Source organism: Cephus cinctus, unplaced genomic scaffold, assembly GCF_000341935.2.
Source record: "Cephus cinctus unplaced genomic scaffold, Ccin1 Ccin1_scaffold0168, whole genome shotgun sequence".
NCBI classification, from domain to species: Eukaryota; Metazoa; Arthropoda; class Insecta; order Hymenoptera; family Cephidae; genus Cephus; species Cephus cinctus.
Window position 1 is genome coordinate 2,447,542 of NW_014332892.1, and position 21,507 is coordinate 2,469,048.

The 21,507-nt window shown below is 39.3% G+C and overlaps 1 protein-coding gene across 2 annotated transcripts in view; it reads left to right on the top strand.

Moving 5' to 3' along the window:
- Positions 1-21,139, top strand: part of LOC107264123 (syndecan) — a 49,329-nt gene extending 28,190 nt beyond the window's left edge. The window contains exons 1-6 of one of the 2 annotated variants that reach the window (XM_015732028.2): positions 14,986-15,065; positions 15,141-15,382; positions 15,772-15,958; positions 16,876-16,970; positions 17,067-17,229; positions 17,618-21,139. In XM_015732028.2, the coding sequence (XP_015587514.1) occupies positions 15,290-15,382; positions 15,772-15,958; positions 16,876-16,970; positions 17,067-17,229; positions 17,618-17,799 (720 nt within the window). In that variant the 5' untranslated portion in view covers positions 14,986-15,065; positions 15,141-15,289 and the 3' untranslated portion in view covers positions 17,800-21,139. Of the gene's footprint in view, positions 1-14,985; positions 15,066-15,140; positions 15,383-15,771; positions 15,959-16,875; positions 16,971-17,066; positions 17,230-17,617 lie in introns of those variants that run through there. The other variant, XM_015732029.2, reaches the window with a different exon arrangement.
- The last annotated feature ends 368 nt before the right edge of the window (positions 21,140-21,507 follow it).

The window sequence follows — 21,507 nt, forward strand, 5'->3', positions numbered from 1 at the left end:
AGAACCCTTAAGACTACCGAGGCAAGACACGTATCACGTACTCTCTTGCAAGAGCCGTCACACGTGTGTCTGACATACAGTAGGCAATTCTCGGCTGTATTTTGTATGTTATTTTTATTTCAAAAAATGACTATTGAAAAGTCGTCATTCTGTATAATAGTCAGTAAAATTTTGGGATATTAATTTATGCTAATTTTTTTTTCAAAATTCATTCACTCATATATTTCGTTGGCCTTGTTTGGTATTGAAGTCAATGACGTGTGACATAGTACGGTTTCGGGTCAGTGACCCCTGTCTGTATTTCCGAACACTATAATTACCAATGATTGTTTTAGAACCTGGTCCCCCTCTTATACGTTACAAAATTCGCCATTGACCTAAATTCACAGGGACTGTAATACATGGCCTCCCCTCGCAGAATCACTTCCGCTTCGGACACCGGAGACTCAGACGGGTGACAGAAAATAATTTGACTAAGATTTTTGAGCAGAAGCAAAATTTTTATTTTAACATTTTTTTACTGCCTTGTAATGAAAATTTTTTTTCACCGCCCATTTTTGTCCTATATTATGAAATGACAAGTCATCAGTTTTCCTGAAAAGCTCCTCTGATCGATATTACACAAGGTGCTGGATAACCTTGATATAAATTCCTTCCGTCATAGTTATCGTTCCTCGTAAATATTCCTTGTGGGCAATTTCGATTTTTTTTTGTAAATAAAATTACCTAATTGACTTTTAATTATTGTTATTCGGATCGATTCCTCGTTACTTCAATCTTCTTTTTTTACTTGTCGACAGGTTATATTTTCTGGTACAGTCCATGAAGAAAAAAAGCTCAACTTTGACTATCAGGTCGACGGTTATTTTACGAATTCCTGATATATCGCGTGTAGAAGCCTTTTGATACCTTGTCAATATTGTCCGTGAAAATGGCCGGATGCCGACGTGTCAACAGGTCGATAAAGGGGAGGAATGCACATTCGAGGGTAAATATTTGACAAGTCCCGTAGACGTATCAAAGACCTAACCGTGGGTCTAACTGTCTTTCATGTTTTATTCATATTTAAAAAATATGGATAAAAGGGCATTTCAAAATCGCAAGTACAAATTTCTTCAAGTCGTCCCGACCCCAATCACGCGTGATCCCCCATTTTTCACCTCTTTGGATTCGTTCGACGTTTCGTCGCAACGCGCTGTGTTTATCAAATTTTCTACAAGAATGAATATGCCGAGGATCGTTAGACGTCTCGATGTTATGAATTCGATCCCCTACCGACGATCTCCGTTAAGTTCACGATACATAATACGCATATAACACGTTAAAGAGGTATCTATCAACTGCCAGAGCGAATTAACTTGGTAGCAAAGTTCAGAAGGTTAATTAATTCGGGAAGCCGTTTCGTTTCTTGGACGCGAAGCTTTTTACTCGTGGCTACGGATAGTGAGGAGCTTCTGAACTATTTTAATTCCACGAAAGTTTCGCTGCGAGAATCCCGTTCTCTAAGTTTCTTTTTTTTTTTTTTTTTTTTTTTTTTTTTTTTTTTTTTTTTTTTTTTTTTTTTTTTTTTTTTTTTTTTTTTTTTTTTTTTTTTTTTTTTTTTTTTTTTTTTTTTTTTTTTTTTTTTTTTTTTTTTTTTTTTTTTTTTTTTTTTTTTTTTTTTTTTTTTTTTTTTTTTTTTTTTTTTTTTTTTTTGTAGCCGAAGAATGGGTGGAAAATTTTCAATTAGAATTTAACACGATTCGGCAATTTCTTGTATAGATTGAATATATATATGTATATATAGGGTACGAGTGAGCTGATGGAAAATCTTCAGTGTTCAATTATGGGTGGCATCGGTTACGGTTCTGGTAAACGCGAACGTGTTCCTTTGCTTCTTGATTCTGTCGAATAACTGGTTTTAAATGTGTCCCGTGGATCTGACGGAATTCCAGAAACGGTATGGACATAGTTCGAGTCAAGGTAAACCCAAGCGACTGCAACTGCACCGTAACAGGGAGTACGTAGTTACACAGAGAGTGAACGATATAGAATGTACGTTCAGGACATAGAAATTGCAGAGTCGTTAACAAGGATCAAACATGAGGTCGAACTTTGGGTGAATTTTAGTAAAAAGTACACGGGGATAGTAACTAGCGCGTTACGTAACGTTTTAAAATTGACTACGTGCATATTTTCGAAATACACGTTGGTATTGACTTGGGTCGTCCGTTGTGAAAACACGGCCGTTGGTATAGCGACTAGAAAAGGAAGGACTGGTCTAGTAGCCTCTTGGCGTTAAGGGGAAATGTCAAGGCGAACAGAGATGACGAATGAAGCTGGTGGTAGAGAAAGAGAGAGAGAGAGAACCCAGGTATAAACCTTTTTTGCCAGAGTCCTAAAGTCGTCGACCCTTTTGTAGCTGGCAGTATTCAAGATCCGGAACGACTCGCTGGCTTTTCCATGCCCGACTAATTAAAATCTCATTGTTATAAGGTAAATTTTTTTATTATTCTTTTTTCATTTCTTCCCTCTCGCTCTCGAACGCTCTTTTTATTTGTCTTTGTCTCCCATCCACGTACTTGCTGTATCTGTATATACCAACTGAAAAGTCGAGTGGGTGGAGCCCAGATGGCGCTAGTAGTGCGTTAAAGCTCGAACCACAAAAATTTCGCTTTTCTTTTCTAACCTCATCCATCATCCACAGACCCACTCGTTCGTACGAGAGGCTTTTCGCTCTCTTGTCTCTCTCTCTCTCTCTTTTATCCCTTTGTACATGTACACCAGATCATTCTGTCTCCTTCTTCGTTCTGCCTAGCGACAAATTACCTTGTGGATTGTTTTCAGTTGACACGGCTGGATCGGTATGTCTGGATTTAATTAATAGGATTTACTTGATCAATGACGCTTTTCTGTGCTGGTATTGTTATGGAAAATTTTGTGTCCGTCATATCGAGCTCTACTTCGCTTTATAATGATTTTGAAAAATGTATAACTATCGTGTACTACTCTAGTCAAATCATCCATGTCTAACCTGAAACTTTTTGCACCTTCCGTCCTTTATGTTCTCACTGGTGTATATCCTACTAACGTAGTAGCCAAAATGGCCGACCTAATACGCCGGACGTATACTGACCCACTCTCGTCCCGAAATGAAAACTTTTTTAATTTCGAGCATCCCCGCGTAAATTATCGTACAACTTTTACACAGGGAGTCTCAACTTTTCGTGTCTACCTAACTCTAATGCCCGCCGCGGCACAAAATGGCCAGGACGAACCTTTGAAAACTTCAGTTTCCCCAACCGAGTGTAATTGCTCTAGTTATTCAGTGCGCCTAAACACGTTTCTTTCAAGATTGCCAACCTTACAGATACAAATATCAAAGTCGAGATCGAGAAGTTTCGTTTTATAAATCAGCAATAATAAATTTTTCACTGTCTTACAAGTATTTTTTTTTTCATAATCGGTCCAAAACCTTCTTTCGCAGCATACTTCAGGGCGATTGAAATATTATTTTATTTTCCTCGTCGTCAACCTTTTATCTACAACGTCCAATATGGCGTCCGTTCATAGATTACAGTTTGACAAGTCAATTTTAAAAATTTTCTCAAATTTATTTATTTATTTTTTTTCAATTATATTTTAATCCGCCATTTAAGCCAGTATTCATTTTTGCCTGCCACTGACTTCTCGACTAAGGAAAATGGATATGTCAAAAAGAGCCGATTGAAAAACTTTGAAAAAAAAAATATTAAAAATTTTGACTTTTCGCATTTCATATTACTTACATTAAATTCCATACACCCACCTGGGTTCAATATCATCCCGTTATGCTCTACCGTATCGCAGATCCTAAAGCTTCTGTACTGGTTAGGTATTATGACATCTGAGAAATTTAATCGGATCTAAGTGACCCAGTTGTCAGACCGTCTCGCTGCTCGGCAGAGTTTCTCATGCGACGCGTCACTGGAAGACATAACAAACGCGTCTAGACGAAAGAAAAAAAAAAAAAGGTACGAAAGGACGAATTTCTTCGTGTCCATATCGTAGCACAAAAATTCAGGCTTTCCAAACACGAAGCAGAGCCAACAAAAAAAGATCGTAAATAATATATATATATATATATATACACTTTTTTTTCATTAAAATAGTTTCCTATCGCTTTTACCCACCAAGCTACATCAACCACTGTAACGTTTCCCTAACTCTCGCATTTGTCCCGACAACCAAATCCAGGTCCAAGCCAGTCACCGCTACTTTCTAGTGCCTATCCTGAAATCCGGGACGGTCTTAAAATTTACGAGTTTCGGTTAGAGTTATCGGCAAAGTGATAAAGTCGAGACTGCCACTGGAGGAGTGCGCGCTCGATACAAGAGTCAGCTTCGAGGCACATGCACCCGTTTACTGTACTTTCTATACGCACGTAGTTTTAAGTTAGGTTATGTTGGACTCTGCCCTATAGACTCTGATCGCGCCAGAAGGAGTTTCATGTAAACTGCCACTTTACCAACGCTTCACGCGCGGTCGAGCAACGCTTTTGGAAAAGTGCAGTCGCGACTTTTTTGAGAAACTCAACGTCAAGTTTCAATGTCCACAATAACGTCAACGAAGACTTTGTCTATCAAACAGTCACAGCCAAAGTTCCGGCGTCGCGCCGGAAGGTACGGCCATTGTTCGTGATTCAGGATCGAAGATTCCGGAATGTTGTTGTCGTATCCTTTGCCAAGACGTCCATAGAATTTTCAAGGTAAAATTTGTCAGTAGAACGAACAATGGAAATTCACTGTCATTGTAAATCACAAGCTGTTCGGCATTATTCCTAAGTGTTTGGAAATACGCGGGCGGATTTTTGTCGATAGAATCAATAAATGCAAATTCCCATGAAAATTTCAATACTATACGAAGGTTAGTAAGAAGCTTGCCTCTGCGTATGGCCAGTTTGTTCGGTAGGAAAAGAAAAACCGGGTAATGACTACCTAAATCAAGATGGCGGTACGGCGAAGGGATTCAGAGAGAAAAAAGATGGCGATTAGGGTGGCTGGGGAGACGATGAAAAAAAGTCTGTCCGCAAACCACCCAAGGAGATAAGTACGTTTGATCTGTGATTATACCGAAGGCGCACGAATTCGGAAATCAAGAACTTTGACTTCGCTCTTTGAAAACTCCCTCGTCGGACGAGGACGAGAGGTCAAGGGTGGAATGGAAGAAAAAAAATGTGGAGAAAAGCCACGATCCTCTTCGTCTAACCGTTATTAACACTCTCGACAGCCACGATCCTGAGGCCTTGAACATTTTACGGAAGTCCTGATAGACGTGGTCGTAAAGCCTCTGGGATTTTCTGAAGTTTCAGCGGAGGGTGAAGCTCCGTCGAAATGCTTCCAATATCCCCGGGCTGTGTATCCATGGTTTGCTGGCAGATGGGCGGAAGGGCGGAAGGGATGCTATAATCCGCGATGAATAAGATGCCCCTATAAATTAGCCTTAATTGGGGATTGTCGATTGTCATGTATGAAAGCTGCGTAGTTCGTGCCCTGTCTGGCGCAGGATGGTCCCTAACCTCGAAAAATGAAGATAAAATGGAATATTTACGAACAATAATTGTGGGATATCAATGTATTTTCTTTTTATATACCCAATAGTACTCTTTGAATATAATTTATTTTTTAAATAATAAAACACTGGTGTCTACTGATTTCTTGTATTTTTTGGACGTTTGTAGGGAAATCGATGACTATCGGTTTGGCTACTTTCGATAAACATTCGTTGTACCGCCTGGGTATGGTTATGATGGCGATAAACGTGGAAATCCTACGAGACGATAAGTTATCGATGATATGCCTTTGTAAATCCTGCCAAAACCGGCAGGCAAATATTTCTCAGATACCTGTGGATAATAACTGTCAAGATGGTAAACAATGCTGTTCCCAATGACCCTTTCGTACCTCAAATATGTAATTCCATGGAAATCGTATATCAGTGGAGTCTTGATACGAGCTAAGAAGGGTAAATACCTTGTTAGATATATATATCGATTAAATATAGCATTTGTAAATCGCGGCATGAAGCCATGAAGCAACGTTGTTGTGTTATGTAATTATATATAGAATAACAATTTAATTTTAGTCCGAATTAAAAATTAAATAACGTAATTACCAGCGTGAGTATATTAAAGAAAAATTACCAGTGAAAGTTTTGAGTGAAATATTACCAGCAAGTTTGGAGGTTATGTCGGGTTCGCAGGTATAACGAGGCGAGTGAAGCCGTAGTGACGTTTCAGGGGGTTGGTGTGGAGGTTATCTGCGTCAGACGTGAATCGTGAATCAGGACAAACTGTCACTCCTTTATCTTTCGACCTGGCGGTATAAGTATATCGTATCCTCGCAGTTGGTATTACTGCTCAAGGGTTTTACGAAGAATCGTTAAGCCATGGCAGTGTCGCCTGGCTAGAGGATCACGTAGAATCGCCTGTTGAGCGACGGAACGCGAACGAATGCTTTTGCCTCCCAGAGGATATGTCTTATACCAGGCGCTTTCCGTATCCTCCTCTTCAGACACCTTCCTTCTCTTTAGTAGTCACACAGACATTGCCTGTCTTCTCTTGTCCTTTAACTCGCGTATCTCCCTGCATTGTTCGTTTGACCCGAGCGACAGTGGCGCCGCCCTCCGGGAATTTCCGCAAGATTCCAATCCTGTCGCGCCAACGTGAAAAATGTCGCAGGTTCGCGCCCACCCGAGTAACTTTTTTTTTTTTAAATAGTAACGACTTGACGATTTCAGAATTTCGTTAAGGTTAATGGCGGAATCGAGGTGGTCGAAATTTATGCAGCAACTTTGAAGCTTCTAATCAAGCGAACGATAATTATTGAAGTAGGTAATCTTGTAAGAGGTTAGGTGGTCGGGGGTTGCGAGGAGGTTCGTTTGTTTGCAATGTCAACCGCTTTGTAGGAAAATTCGATGAGAGAGACATGTCGAGCAAGCTCCTTGACGAAGGTTCGAAGAAGGGTAAAGTAATTGGCTTTCAGGAAGAGTTCTTTCATTTCTTTCCCCACCTTGGAAGCTCATCCCATTTCTTCTCCATTGTATTTTTCCTCTCTTCTTATCCATTCTCCGATACTTCGATGCATTTTTCTTACGGCTAAGTGAATCACCGGATTACTGCTAGGTAGTTTCAGGGTGGAACGCTAGATGGCGGCACCTTCGAATCTACATTTTACCCATCATGCCTTTCATTTATTACCTCATTTCTTTTCTATGGTTCTCGTGTATTTTCTCTTTAGATGATTTTATTGTTAATCACTACCAGTCACTGACACGTCTCGTTGGAGGAGGCAGCTATAAGGAAAGGAAGGAAGAATTGTCAATGATTGTCTTAAGCATTTCTTAAGACTCCGCCAGGGCACTTAAGAAACGGATAAAGGATCTCGTGAGACGTACTATGTCAATTTTATGAAAAATCTTAAGAATTTCAATCGATATTTAAACTTTAGAGAAATACCATAACGGGATCCAATTGGGATTACAAACGATTAAGGAAAGTTCCGTTTACGACTGGTACCTTTTTTTTAATCGCAGTTTCTTTACCTCTTATTTCTTCACTCTCTCCTTCTGGTCTCTATTCCAAGGTAGAGGAGGGTCTACGAGACTTCGAGGTATCATCTTGCTGGGTGGGGATTGCCAGGGCTGAGGGGTTGGTAGTCCTTGTATTGATTCACAAGACCCATTCCAACCCCCGGAAGTCGAGAAGGGGAGGCCGCTGTCGCCCCTCGTACCAACAGCGTAGACTTTGGAATTCTAGAGTAAAAATGGAGGAATGCCATACCGAGGAACCATGCAGAGAAGAATTGGAAAGGATCTTCAGTCGTTAGCTGTCAATTTGAAAAAAAAAAAAAAGAAAGGCGATATCTTTATCCCCATAGTGTGATAAACCATTGTAATATTAGGAACCGGGAAGATTACTTCTCTGAAACTTGGGAAATTTACCTAATGGACTCGATCTTATAAGTGAAAGAAAGAACCTTTCTTATGACTCGTATCTCCACGCCAAACTCAATCCACGTGGATTAGAATCTTCGAAACGTAAGAAAATCCATTGGATTATGTAAATTTTTTATTTTCCTTAATTTAAAAAAATTGCTATCTTACAGGAAAAAAAAAAAATTGAATAACAATATCAGTTGCCTTTCTTATAAACGATATATGCTAATTCCTCGAGAAATCCCTACGTCACATTTTCGTGGCTAATAATTCACAACCTATCCCCACTTCCATCCCCTTTTCATAGGAAACCTCGAGGAACAGCACGAACGACATCTCCGTCTCTCTTTTTCTTTTTTTCTATCTTGATCCCTAGACTCCCAGGAGACAAAAGTCGTATCATTGTAAATTTCACTCGATCTCAAGAAGAATATAAAAAAAAAACACAATCGTACAATATTCCAAATAAATACAAAACGAACTAACCATCCCTCACGATACGATATTAATAAGTAATTTAAATCTTGATAAAGTCACCACCCTCGCGAAAATCTTAAAAACAAAATCTTCGTCCAACGTGCTTATCAAAGTAAGTCGAAGTAAATAAAATATGAGGTCGTTTTAGTAAGGTCGATGATCACCGCGGCATGTTGCGATGACGTGAAATTGGCAGTTACAGTTACGACGGCAGTTTGAAAAAGAAATGAAAAAAAAAAAGAACAAAGATAGGGAAATGTTGAAAAAAAGAAGAACACAAAAAAGTTGCGAAATAAGGACAAGCCAAGCGATCGAAGGCTTATTAAGGCCAAGTGTCACCTTGGCGAAGCTCTTACAGTCGTTACATGAAATCCAGGCTGTATCACGCCCGGAAGCACGTTCTATAAGAAGGAACACTTTACCGGTAACTGACTATAGATATACATCATCAGCCATTGAATAGACTCAAGGTCCATCAGTAAAACCCTGCTGCCTAAGTCAGCTCTTCGCATTGACGAAACTCTTTATACTTCCAGCCCCTACCAGGGTCACATCAGTTCACTCATCCACGTCAGTCCTCTGGCCCAGTCCACGTCGTACATTTTTCCCAGATCTCGAAGTCAGACAGAAAATTTCGTCTCTCGTAGAAACCATCGTACACGATGCCCTTACAAGCTTTTGCCTCTGATGGTAAAACAGGGTTCTATTGTATCTACGGCTAAGGTTACAGTCACGCTACTGTTATACCGGCAAAACCCTTACTAATTGTAAGGAACGGAATTTTGACGACGTTTACTTCGGGGGGATAATTGCCTTTGACTCGTGTAATTAATTAAGTCTTTTTATACCAGTTTTCCTACATTATCAAGGATCTCGTACGAGTTCGCCCTGTATGACGGCCGTCCCCAAAGTACTGTTTAGAATCGTACCCAGGGACTTGAAATCATGATAGGCGAGGCTCCTCGTTCCTCTTGTAATTAACCATCCTACCTACCCCTGCGGACGCCCTTGGCGCGGACGGATTAAAACAGCCGAAGATAGCGAAACGGCTGGCAATGTTGTGTCTAAAGGATTACAAGGACTCGGCACAATATCGTGTCTCCGCACCAGTGGGATATTACAGTGACACGTGGAACATGGGACACGTGGCAAGTAATCGAGCTCGCTGTGATCTGCTTATCTCGAACGGTTGGCTTTCACTCCATCGAACTGACCATGAAGGGGCGACAGACACTGCTGCACATGCTGCTATATTCACGCTGGACTAACTAATTATGCTACTTATGCTACCTAAGAGCCTCACGATACACGCTTGAGATTTTCTTGTTTTCTTTTTCTTCTTTCTAGATGCTCTGTGTACGTAACCTAAAAATAAAGGAAAATGATTCTTCGTCTATCGACACCACTTTGGGATGTCGGTTTTCATTGTTTCCTTCGTTCGTACCCCTGGGCTTGTCGTTCTCGTAGTCGAAGGGTGTCACTTACTAACCCACTACCCCCTGTAAAGAAGTGTCTTTTCTGTTAATAGGAAGCGAGGAAAGTTCGAGAAAAATAAAAGGACAAAGCAATGGGCGCTGATCCTGCGCATCCTGGTTGAATTAGGCGAACGTTTACCACCCGTGACACGGACGTAGTCCACTTTATTCGGCAGCATCATCATCCCTTACGGCCTTACCCCCAAATCGATCCATGAGCAGTCACGGCATCCAATTCGTCGACTTACTTAACCTAACACAAAACACTGTAACGGGGTGTGGACAGGTTGGCTCCATCAACCCTCCTTTTAATATCCTGTTTATCTTCTTTTTTTTCCATCCCTTTTTTTTCCTTACCACCAGTTACTCCACCCTCGAAACTGTCTTCAACACGTTCAACTTACTCGTGCTTTTTGACTTTGTTCTCTTGTTGACAATCCGAGAAACGTCAACTTACATTGCAAATGCGAAAATATTCATCGTATTTTTCACGAGCCACGTAGATTCCAAGAGAGACTGCATATTAATGGGGACACCCGTTAGAAAAAGTGGATACTTTTCTTTTTTCTTCTTTCCTCCCTCTTTCTCTCTCTGTCCACCCCAGCTAAATTATTCCCGCGTGTCCTTTGACGAGGGCGGATATCCGGTCGGCAGGTTATTGCATCTGATATTCTCTGTACACTTTTCCATAGTGAGATTCTGAAAAAAAAAAAAACGTTAGAATTACACGAATGAAATAAACAGAGAAGCTACGTCGAGAATGAGGGTTGATGGATGGTTGAGAATGTAGGGGAAAAATTGCTTTTAAAATTTACCGATAGATGGCACTGCGAGAAGATCTTGTTTCAGGTTATGCCAAGCTGCTCGAATACTCAGCGTTACAAGCGTACTACTATTTAGCAGTAAATTTATAATATCGTTACCTCAGTTTTCCACGAAATTTACTGTTAACAACATTCGGCCATGATCCGTTGGGCATGAAACGAAGTTCAAAGAGCTATTACGAGCTAAGCTAACGTTTCCCACAGCGATATGCTCTGGTGGTCAGTTAATGAACTGAATCCCTCATTTTGTGGTTTTGGCCCTTGACGGTTTTAACTCAGGACAAACTCTTAAACAGCTTTTCGTCCGTCTGTTTTTCGCTATCTGTGACAGCTTTTTTCTCTTTTTTTTTTGTAGGTTCGACGGCATCCAATCTAGAAAGCATTGATTAGAAGAAAAAAAACGGAAAGGGAAAAGCAATATTGATCTTTACACTATACTTAAAGGAAGAAGATAAATAAATGTTCTCTTACTGTCAAATCCTTTTGTGAATAGGAAATTTTTATTTCACTGCACAATTATCACACCAAGATGGTTGCCTTGACATCATTGTGAAATACACGTTGACGTATATCCGCACTTAGTGAATATTGTAGAAGCCGTCCGCGCGAGTATATAAATCCTTGAGCGTAAAATCCAATATGAAAATCCACCTTATGCAAATATACGACGTGTAGCTGTGAAACGATCGAAGTAGTCCTGTCGGTTGTAAAAACATTGCGGAAAGAGATTGCATTGAATGACGTAGATCTTTTTCAAATTTAAAAGATTTCCCTGGAGATTTTTATTGTTAAGTGCATAAATTACGTACTTTATCTTATTAATATATTTTTTTTTAATTTCTTCACTACAACTAATGCTGATTATACTACAGTATTTTACAGCGTATTGTATTTCCTCGTGTTGTGCTCGGTGACTCTCGGTGCACCAACATTCAACAGAGATAATATCACAGAGCGCATCGTCTAGGTGAATTTTAATACTTTTAAAAGCAAAACTCAACCCGTAGCGACCCTCGTCGCGTGGTATTCGCGATTTCATCCTCGGTCACGTTAATCAGAAAAAAAAAAAGAAAAACTGAAAGACAACCAACAAGTGCACCACGAATAAGTTTGTATCGTATAAAGCATCGCAAGGACGTTGGCAGAATGGCGGAAGTCGTATAGAAATTTGAAAAAAATATTAAATCAACAAGTACGCTTGAAAACTGTTTCTAGACTGTCTATAGACAGAAAGGATTTTGTAGGTTAAAAACACTGTCAGTTTTTAAAAATATCTTCCCGCAACAAGGAAAAGATACGTGAAATTTATCCATTCGCTGATTAAAAAATTTCGTAGTTGAATATGGTGCGGTATAAAGGTTGAAATTCGAAAGGGTGAGGAAATTCGTATCGATCGATTTTGAATATCAGGAAAAACTCCCCAACGGTCTACGCCTCTGGCTGATTGGTGGGGATACGAGGAGATGATGAGTGTCGCCGCCTGGCGTTCAGCTCCCGTACTACTTCATTGCAGTAACCACCTGGCCTAAACTCACGGTACAACCTAACGTCTGAATTCGCCGGGATTCTTTTGGAGAATAATCTCGTGCGCAGTTGTACCCAACGCGAGTAATTACATCGTGACGTATAATATGTAAGTACCGCCACGTGAGTACTCCAGGACAGAAGATGAATCCTGTAGAAAGGAGTATGCTCGTGAGAAATGCTCCCGACTATTCCCGGGTCCTGGAGGTCTTCGTTTGGCTGGCTCGTTGCGTCCTGGACGTATTACAATAAACATTTTCAACTAATCCTGGAATGCACTTGTAAGACAACAAAGAAAAATAGAGGAATGAAATATCGCATATACCTTTTCATATCAAGGAGTACAGAGGGTGGCTGTGAATTTTCATATACATATATTCGTCATTTCGCTTTCTATTCTGACGTTCTCCGCATCTCTTATTCAGTTCAACAGAGCTTGTTGGTATGCTCATTGTGGATGCTTGCTGTAATTTTGTATCTTTGCTCGTTACAAACGTCATTTGGGAGTTTGACGATCGATCGGTCACCTAGCTTCTTAAGGTGCTTTGCTTTCTTTACGTTTTATTTATATATTATCTTGCTTGTTTCATTCCCTGTACACATTTTACTCTTTTTTCCCTCTCCTATAAGGGTTTTCTCTCTGCTCTGAACATTCAGCCATCCTTTTAGACTGATCACGACACGCTGTACAGAAGTACTGTCGACAGAGTTGTCAGTACTACTGTAGCAGTTAGTACGTTCTCTACCGTCTAGATGTCAGCACTGTCGCTCGCTGATTTAAATGGCGATGGTGAGCACGTACCTCACTTTCGATTCTACAAAATCGTAGCACGCTACAATTGTTGCATTGTTGCGTACTATTGGTTGTTTTGAAAATTTAATATTATGAACCAGTCAATAGTCTGTCGGAAAGGTTTACGAAAGTACCAATAATACAGTAACCATGCTACAATCGAAGTGTACTACGGTTTCGTAGCACGAATCGGGAATATGGTTGAAAGATTTGAAATAATAAGAAACAGCAATGTAATCGAGTGAAGAGGCGAAACTGCTATTTAGATATTCATGATACAAACCGGCTAATCAAAGTGTTTTATATACCTCGTGGAATTGTTATCTCTCTGACGTGAAAAGGTGAAATCTTACTGATGTCTACGAGTAATGCATAGGGAAGTTTCTATTGTTTTAGCCTTTTTAAGAATCCTTTTCTTGGTTATGTGTACACATTCTACTTTGACACAGTGGATTTATCGAAATGAGAAGTTTCACGTGTTGAAATCTTGGAAGGAGACGAGGAATTCTTATTGACACTGCGCAAACAAAGGGAATTGTCATTTTGATTAACTCCAGGTATTCGTCCTATGTTATTTCATAGAATTCTTTAGCGATAGCATCAATTCCCCTTGGAATATTATATATCAATGCCGATAACGAGAGAAGAATTTATTGCGTTCATGGATCAATTCGAGTGTCAATGTGTCAAAGATCTTGAATTTTTAGGGTTTATAAAATAGCAATACGTCAGCTTGTTTGATTTCAAGCTAACCAACAAAGGGAAATCGTTGGTTCACGGAATTCTATATGCAAAGCGAGACGGGGATCGAATCCTAAAACTGTCATACGTACCCCGTAAATCGACCTGATGGATTTTAATTTTAGTTTTTTTGATAAAACGATTTTTTAAAAATGTTCTATATTAACCAAGCTGTTTTAACGGCATTCAAAGATAACTTTATGCTTGCTATTTTCATACCGCTTACCCATTTACTATTTGTATCAAACATTATTCAACAGACGTATCATTCATATGTCGAGTTGATTATTTACACGTAAAATTCGATTATTTGTTCAATCGTACGATCCGTCAAGAAGTGACAGTATAAATTATTGATTTGTAGAAGCTCAAAGCCATTTCTCCATTGTCACGAAAATCTATTGTGATTTAACGTCATTTCAACTTTCAATAGCCCAACAGTAAAGCATTAACTTCAATTTCTCGTTTCAGGACTGATATAATCCCGAATTGGTGAATTGGATTGTCGGACTTTGACGTTTACATAAACTACGGTAGAAAACGTCGAGTTTATATTGGTCTGTCAACTTCGATTGTCGCTTTATAGAAATACGTATAAAAACTTTGAAAGTTCCCTCAACCTTTATTTTTACATGGACTTGATCGACGCACAAATTGTCATAAAGTTGAATGCCACTGCGGATAGTTCACAACGAAGTGACTTATGTATTTACACGTATACATAAAGGCGTCACAAGTTCGTTCATCGCAGGTCGATTAAATCGCAGCTAACGAGTAAACTTCTCTGCAGCCTCTGAATTTCTCGGGAAACGACCGATCATACCTCGGACTTCCGGTTGTTTGTTACACGTGAGGTTTATCGCCCGTTACTCGCTATTCTACGAGCGTTACGCTACCGGAAGTCAGTACGATGCGCCAGCTTCCGTTTTAGTCCCGTTTCGAAAGGTCAAAGTGGAATCGATGAAAATTACCAGGAGAATCGAACAATCGAAAAGATTAAGCGACGCTTTATCCGATCAAGTCAATTCAAAATGGCCGCTGAACGATTTCCTGTGGGCATTCGACTACGTGATTCAATAACGCAATTTTTTTTATAGCAATACTCCTAAAATTCTCATCGTCCATGCACAGAGATCTTTTCGGCCAGATCTCTTTCCCCGCCGACGTAGATCTTATTTTCGTCTTCTTCCTACAGTACACTGGCTTGGAAATAGTAAAGTCTAAAAATAGAGCCCCAGAGAAACTGGCTGCCACCCATGTTGATTCTTTCACCCATATGTAAGTTCACTACCTTTTTCATATCCGCCTGCCTCACACACGGCATACATCACTATACTTTATACTTGTTCCTAGTGGATGCTGTCCACTTGACCTCGCCTGAACTCCACGTGTTTACGGCACGCACTTCACAGCCATAAATTCATCAGGGTTGATCCTCGCGAACGAGAGATCGGATTTGTCGTACATGAACCTACGGCGCAATTGACCTCTACCCAAGATTCATGCCATCGTCCACATGGGAATACCACTTGGATTATAGTCACGAGATACAGGGTCACTTCTCCCTCTTCGAATTCGTCAACCCGAGACCTACTGTACCAATTAGATCCATTATTCAATTAATTTATTTAGTTTCCTTTGTAATATACCGTTTGTAATTTAACCATCTGTTGATTCAAAGGGGTACCACTTTCCAAAAGGATTTTATAACTGTTTTTGAATCTTAGCTACGTTCCAATAACTTCGTTGACTTTATTAGTTTTTCTAATTTATATCTCATTCCTTTGTATTTACGTGCAAGATGCACTCGTATCTCAATGCGCATTCCGTTTGGAACTTTCACTTGGAAATTTTCAACTTTTCTCTTTAATGCGAAACGTTGATCAGTCTGTTTAAATATTGTATTTTCTATGCTTACTCTAGAACGTTTGATCTTCATTGTAAATGTATAATGGTACATGATCTTTTCATTTGTCTTTTCCAGAAGGAACAGGACAGTAAAGAGAGACCTGCTGGGGGTGCAACATACAATTCCTTCCCCGACGATCTCTACCTTGACGATCAGGAAGCCTTGGAAGGTTCTGGTCGCGGAGGTGGCGAGGTTCGAGACGATCTCGAGGCTTCCGGAAGTGGTCTTGGTCCGGACGATGAAGATGGCGATGATGGCACCAGTACGAATTATTTAATTATATATATATATATATATTTTACTTTGCAATCATCTAGTTTTTTCCACGATGAATATACGTGTACATAGGGATTTTTAATTTATGGACAAATTTTTTTTTTATTTTATATTCATTTTTACAGAAACTTTAGGTTTTCATGTAGCGATTATTATCTGATATTATTTACCTTTATTGTTGGCAGTACAATGGTACAATGGAATCGGACTCCTCGATAGCGTTGAAGTTCTATTGCATTATTCTGATATTTCTGATAAATTTTTCATACGGCGTTGCTACACGAGAGAATAAACCTGTGAATTTTGGAAAATCTCGAATTCCATTGATCCTTTGGTCTGACTATATTTCATCATGAACCACGGTTATTGGAAATTCTTTTTCGCCTCTACCACCATTTCCCGTGATATTGGAAAATGCATTGAATTCGGAATGCGCAGATAATATAATAGTACGTTGATACCTGTACGTTCGGATCAGGAGAATGCATATAGGATGCTATATATTAATTTTACTTAGTAGAAGAAACAATTTTTTTCATTAATCGACCATCGATCCAATTTGAAATTTTCGATTATCCAGCGCCACCATGTGTCACTTAAGACATTGAAAGCCCACGTTAAGTCAATAGGGACTTAATTTCTGTAATGAAGTGATGCCTGCTATTTCGGCCATTTTTAACTGGGCGATCTAGAACAGTTTTTTCATAACTTTTTTTCATAAATAATTTTTCCTTTCCCAAGCACCACTTTACCGGTTTACCTCGAGTTTAACACTTTTTCAAACAAAGCTGTGTCAACGTTGACGCAATCATTTAAAAACACTGAACAAGCCGCATATATGTATTTCTATTGGCTGCAATGAAATTTCATCCTACCGTTGCGTAACGTTCATTTGTTTTTTAGGCTTCAACAAGCACGACAGGATAGAATCAGTACCTAGCAAACCAATCGAGCCTAAAGCACCTTACATCGACGAAACCATCATTAAAACAAAACAGGTGAGTCAGTTTAGGGGAAAAAAATTTCTTTTTTCACAAAATTAATTGCTTGCATTTAATTTAAATTACATTGTTGAACTGACAATTTTCTTGTAGACGAACATCGAGACGGTAAATAGGCCAAGTAACGAAGGGGGCGTGGTCGAACAAAGCGGAAGTGACGAGCACGAGGAAGTGAAGGAAGAGACCAACGAGGTCTACATAATGAATAAAAAAGATCGCGCCAGTTCGTTCTTCGCTCAACCCGGCGTACTTGCCGGTATGTAAAAGTGTCGTGAAATATTTGTTTAGTTAAGATAAGAACGACTGTCGTGCCATCTGTCGTGATAGAGGAAAAACTATCATTACCGACGTTCACTATTATTTATACGTGAAACTACGAAAATTCATAGTTCACTATCTAATCTATCACCAGACGTAGTATATCTATTCGATTGAATATTCTCGTTTGATTCTCTATCAGTAATTCAATTAAGATAATAACTTGTGACTTCCGGTTAAACGGTTAAAGAGAATGTTTCTTTCTCCTCGAAGAATGCATAACGACGCTCTTCGATATTTACAACTCATAATACATCTAGGTTTTAATAAAATTGTCTGTACGTAAAGTGAATAAATTTGAGCTCATGAATTATTCTGTTTTTCAGCCGTTATCGGAGGCGCAGTGGTGGGTCTCTTATGTGCGATCCTCGTAGTGATGTTCATAGTCTACAGGATGCGTAAGAAGGACGAAGGATCTTACGCCCTGGATGAGCCAAGAAGATCACCAGCTGCTCAAGCATATCCCAAACCAGGAGCGCCACACCACAACCGTGAATTTTACGCTTGAGCCTCGAGGCTTGATCGTCCTGGCATCCGTGAAAACGCGAACCACCAAGTCACCGGATAAATATTAAGCAAGATCGACCAACAAACACGATGACGACGTTTACGACGAGCGTGAACGAAAACGACAGCGAGGACGTCGCCATCATCAGCTACGTTTCTACTATTGGTCGATCGACTTTAAGATTCACAAGTGCGAACGGTGTTGGAAGTGTATGTACTTCTTCTCGTATTCGCAGGCCATATTCGAGTTCTTTCTAGGAAGAAGGTTTATCAGATCAGAAGGGTGAAAGAAGTGTGGCAGAACGAAAAACAAAAAAATACGTGTCCAGAGATCCTGAAGCGAAGAAACAGAATCCTCCGCTGACGTTACTACGTTCATCCCCAGAAATCTTTGCTCGTTGTAACTGTGCTCGGGCTTGAACGAATTCCAGATGCATTTAAGTAGAGGGAATATATATATACATCTATGTGTATATATAGAGAGCTATTGTAGTAGCGTACAAAGAAGTAAATCCTCTTTGGGGTTCGAATGGAGCCATATTTCCGAACGAGGAGTCTTTTATTCGGTATGTCGATTTCTACGAGATAGATCTAATGAGAGAACGAAAAATAATCATGTCAGATCAGTTCTGTTTCGTTCGCGTTCGAAGCTAGGTAGGATGTCGTTTGATTATTTATACTTGGGTCTTTCTTCTTCTTCTTTTTATTCTTGTATGTTGATTCTCATGGGATGTCTCGTCTATCTTGTTACGTGGTCGACTCTAGGTAACTTTGATTCTCTTTGGGTTTTATAGAATTTGTTTTGCAGTGTATCGAAACAAAGGGGAGGAAAATCCCTTGAGTTGAAATTTTTCTTCGCTACCTTATGTCTCTTCGATAATCTAACAAAACCTTTTCGATATCTTGAGAAAAGTTATATGTTACACTTACCTTGTAGAGAATCTTGTAGCTCTGCGAAACATACTTCTCTTTTACAAGCTTCGACAGTTAATTGATTGATTTTGTGGTCATCAACTATACAGTAATTAATCGTTAAGAATATTTTAATACGGGATAAATCAATTCCAATAATCGTTTTTACAAATGGACAAAGATGTACTGAGGAGGTACACGTTGTTTTTTTTTGTAGTGCTAAAATTGTATTTGATAATTGTCTCAAAAACACTAATCTGTGCTTACGCGCATAAAGTGCATTTTATAGCTGTAAGATTGTTACACGAAAAATATCATTTCACACAACAATCATTTGCCATTGCATGCTGTATAGAATTTGTCACACGTTAGTTCTTTAGACTCCCATTTGGAAAGCTCTAAGAGTGGGTGAAACGTTCACGAGATGAAAAAGAAAAACTACAGTCGACTCGTAACGCGAATTATATACGTAGATGTTTCAAAGAAAGTAAATTGCGATTGCTGTAACAGCCATTGGAATGCAATCTCAGTAAAACAAAAAAGCATTAATTCAAGGAGAGTAAACGAAAGCTTTTAATATTTCATAGACGCATTATCACCTTGCTAAAGAAGCATCATAGTCTAGCTGGACGAACAAAAGCTCGGTTAACATTTTTCTGTACACTTTAAATAATCGAAAGTAATCACCGTTTTGGAAGAAAATGAATATAAAGAAAATTTGGTGCTACTAGCGATCATTGAAAGTGACAATATTTAACAATTGGACCCTAGATACGTGACACTCTCTTCTCCATTCCTTGTACAAGAATTTTCTGCGAAAAATATTCGTAAATAATAAACACGTCACACAGACCAAAGGCGTAAACATACAAAGTCGTATCAGTAGAATGGAGAATAGTTTATAAAAAAGAAATTATATACCAACACATCCAAAAACTTAGTACACGTGGGTCCTAAATGCTCTCATACGTCATTTGTCATATAATTTTACTAGAATCAATTGACTTCCGAGATTATTGTTTTTTCCTTAAATATTGTATAATTTTTAAAAATAATTTTATTTCAATCTTCTTTCTCCCACGCTCTCTTACGTTTCACTCGGTATTTATTTCTACTGGACAGAGTGTGCGATTTTATTAATTTATTAATTTTTGACCCATAGGCTCAATTTCATGTCGCACATGCGTCCATGCATTTCCCTTGTGTCTCCCGTCTTACACACTTTATGCATTTTTAATAAATCTCTATCTCTTGTTTCCTTGCTCAGAGACATCTTTTTTCTCACTGTATTATCTACGTTCCACATTTCTTTCCCATCTACGGTTGAATTCCGGTGTCATTCAATTAGCCTTAGAAGCCAAATTCTTTAGTTTCACGTCGTGTGTCAGTAAGTTAAAAAAAATGTCCAGTTGTCGGAACTCCCGGCTCTTGTAAATTCAAAACACGAGCATCATAAGACACGAGTAAACGAGAGATGAGCGGCCATTCCACCTCGTTGGTAGAGAATCGCGTGGGATTAGCTAAAAGTAATAAGTGCGCGAAGCGTAACAGGGAGGAAAAAAGGAAGAAAGAACAATGGAGTAATAAATATCACGCCGATACTGCCATATAATATATTACATAAGAAAAACAATAATTTGGTACGATTTTGCCATTTAACCCTTTCTATCCCCTCCTTCCAAGTGACCATCCTCCCCTTCCTCGCCCTTTCTTCTTCCATTCAGCTAGACTCTTTCTTGCCATTTTTCCCACTTCCTTCTCGTTAAAAGCAAAATTTCGTTAGTCCGCCTTAAGAGCTAAGATCGTTAGTCACTAAACAAAGGAAAGACGAAATATTTAAATTGAGGGTTCAAAAAGTACATAAAAAACATCGTCTCGGTCATTCAGTCGAACGTTACACATTGCGCATGCGCACCGGAAATGCAACGAAGATCAGCCCAGCAATCCGTTACAGTGTGGAACTTCCTCTCATTCGAATCAGACAATTATCATTCCCAATTGTACATTTTCCTTAATCGATCCTCAATCGTTATTAATTATTATACTCGCGATGCCCGGAAACTACCAGTCTCGTCGTTCGCCACTTCCGGCGAACATGAACGCTGCCCGCTTCTAAATGAGGGACTTGAGGTGACGTGTGAGAGAAGGGAATTTTTTATATGCGCCTACATATATTTCTATGTACGTGTTAACCCATGACATTCGGATAAAAAATTGTGCAAGACTTTCATTGTATTTACAAGATGCGAGACGCGTTTGAAATTTTCAAAAAATTTGTTCAATCCTTTTTTTTCTTATTACGCGCGACAAAGATCATACAAAATTAAGAGGCGCGTGCATACACGAAATACACAGAATCGTTAATTGCAAATACAACTGTTATTATTGTACCAGGCCAAGACACAACGCAAGAACGTATAAAAAAAAAACAGAAAGACGTACACACGCCGAAGAGAGTGTGGAGGAAGGATGGTGATTCTTTTATCATTAAAGATTTCACCGGACACATTGAAAAGTGCCTCCCTCTGCGCTCCCTCGACTTCTATCTCGATAACACCCTGGAGAATAAATCTCGGTAACTTTCGAGTAACCATGATAATAACGCTAAGAATATTACTAATGATATAATTAGGATAAACGACAATTTACGGTCGAATTAAGTGTTGCTTATTTTTTTATAATAAATTATTTAATTGCCACGTACCGCGTTCTCCCCCCCTCGACGAAATTTACCCATTTAATTATATGATTGCACGCGTGTTCGGCCCTTTACCCCCCCCCCCCCCCCCCCCCCCCC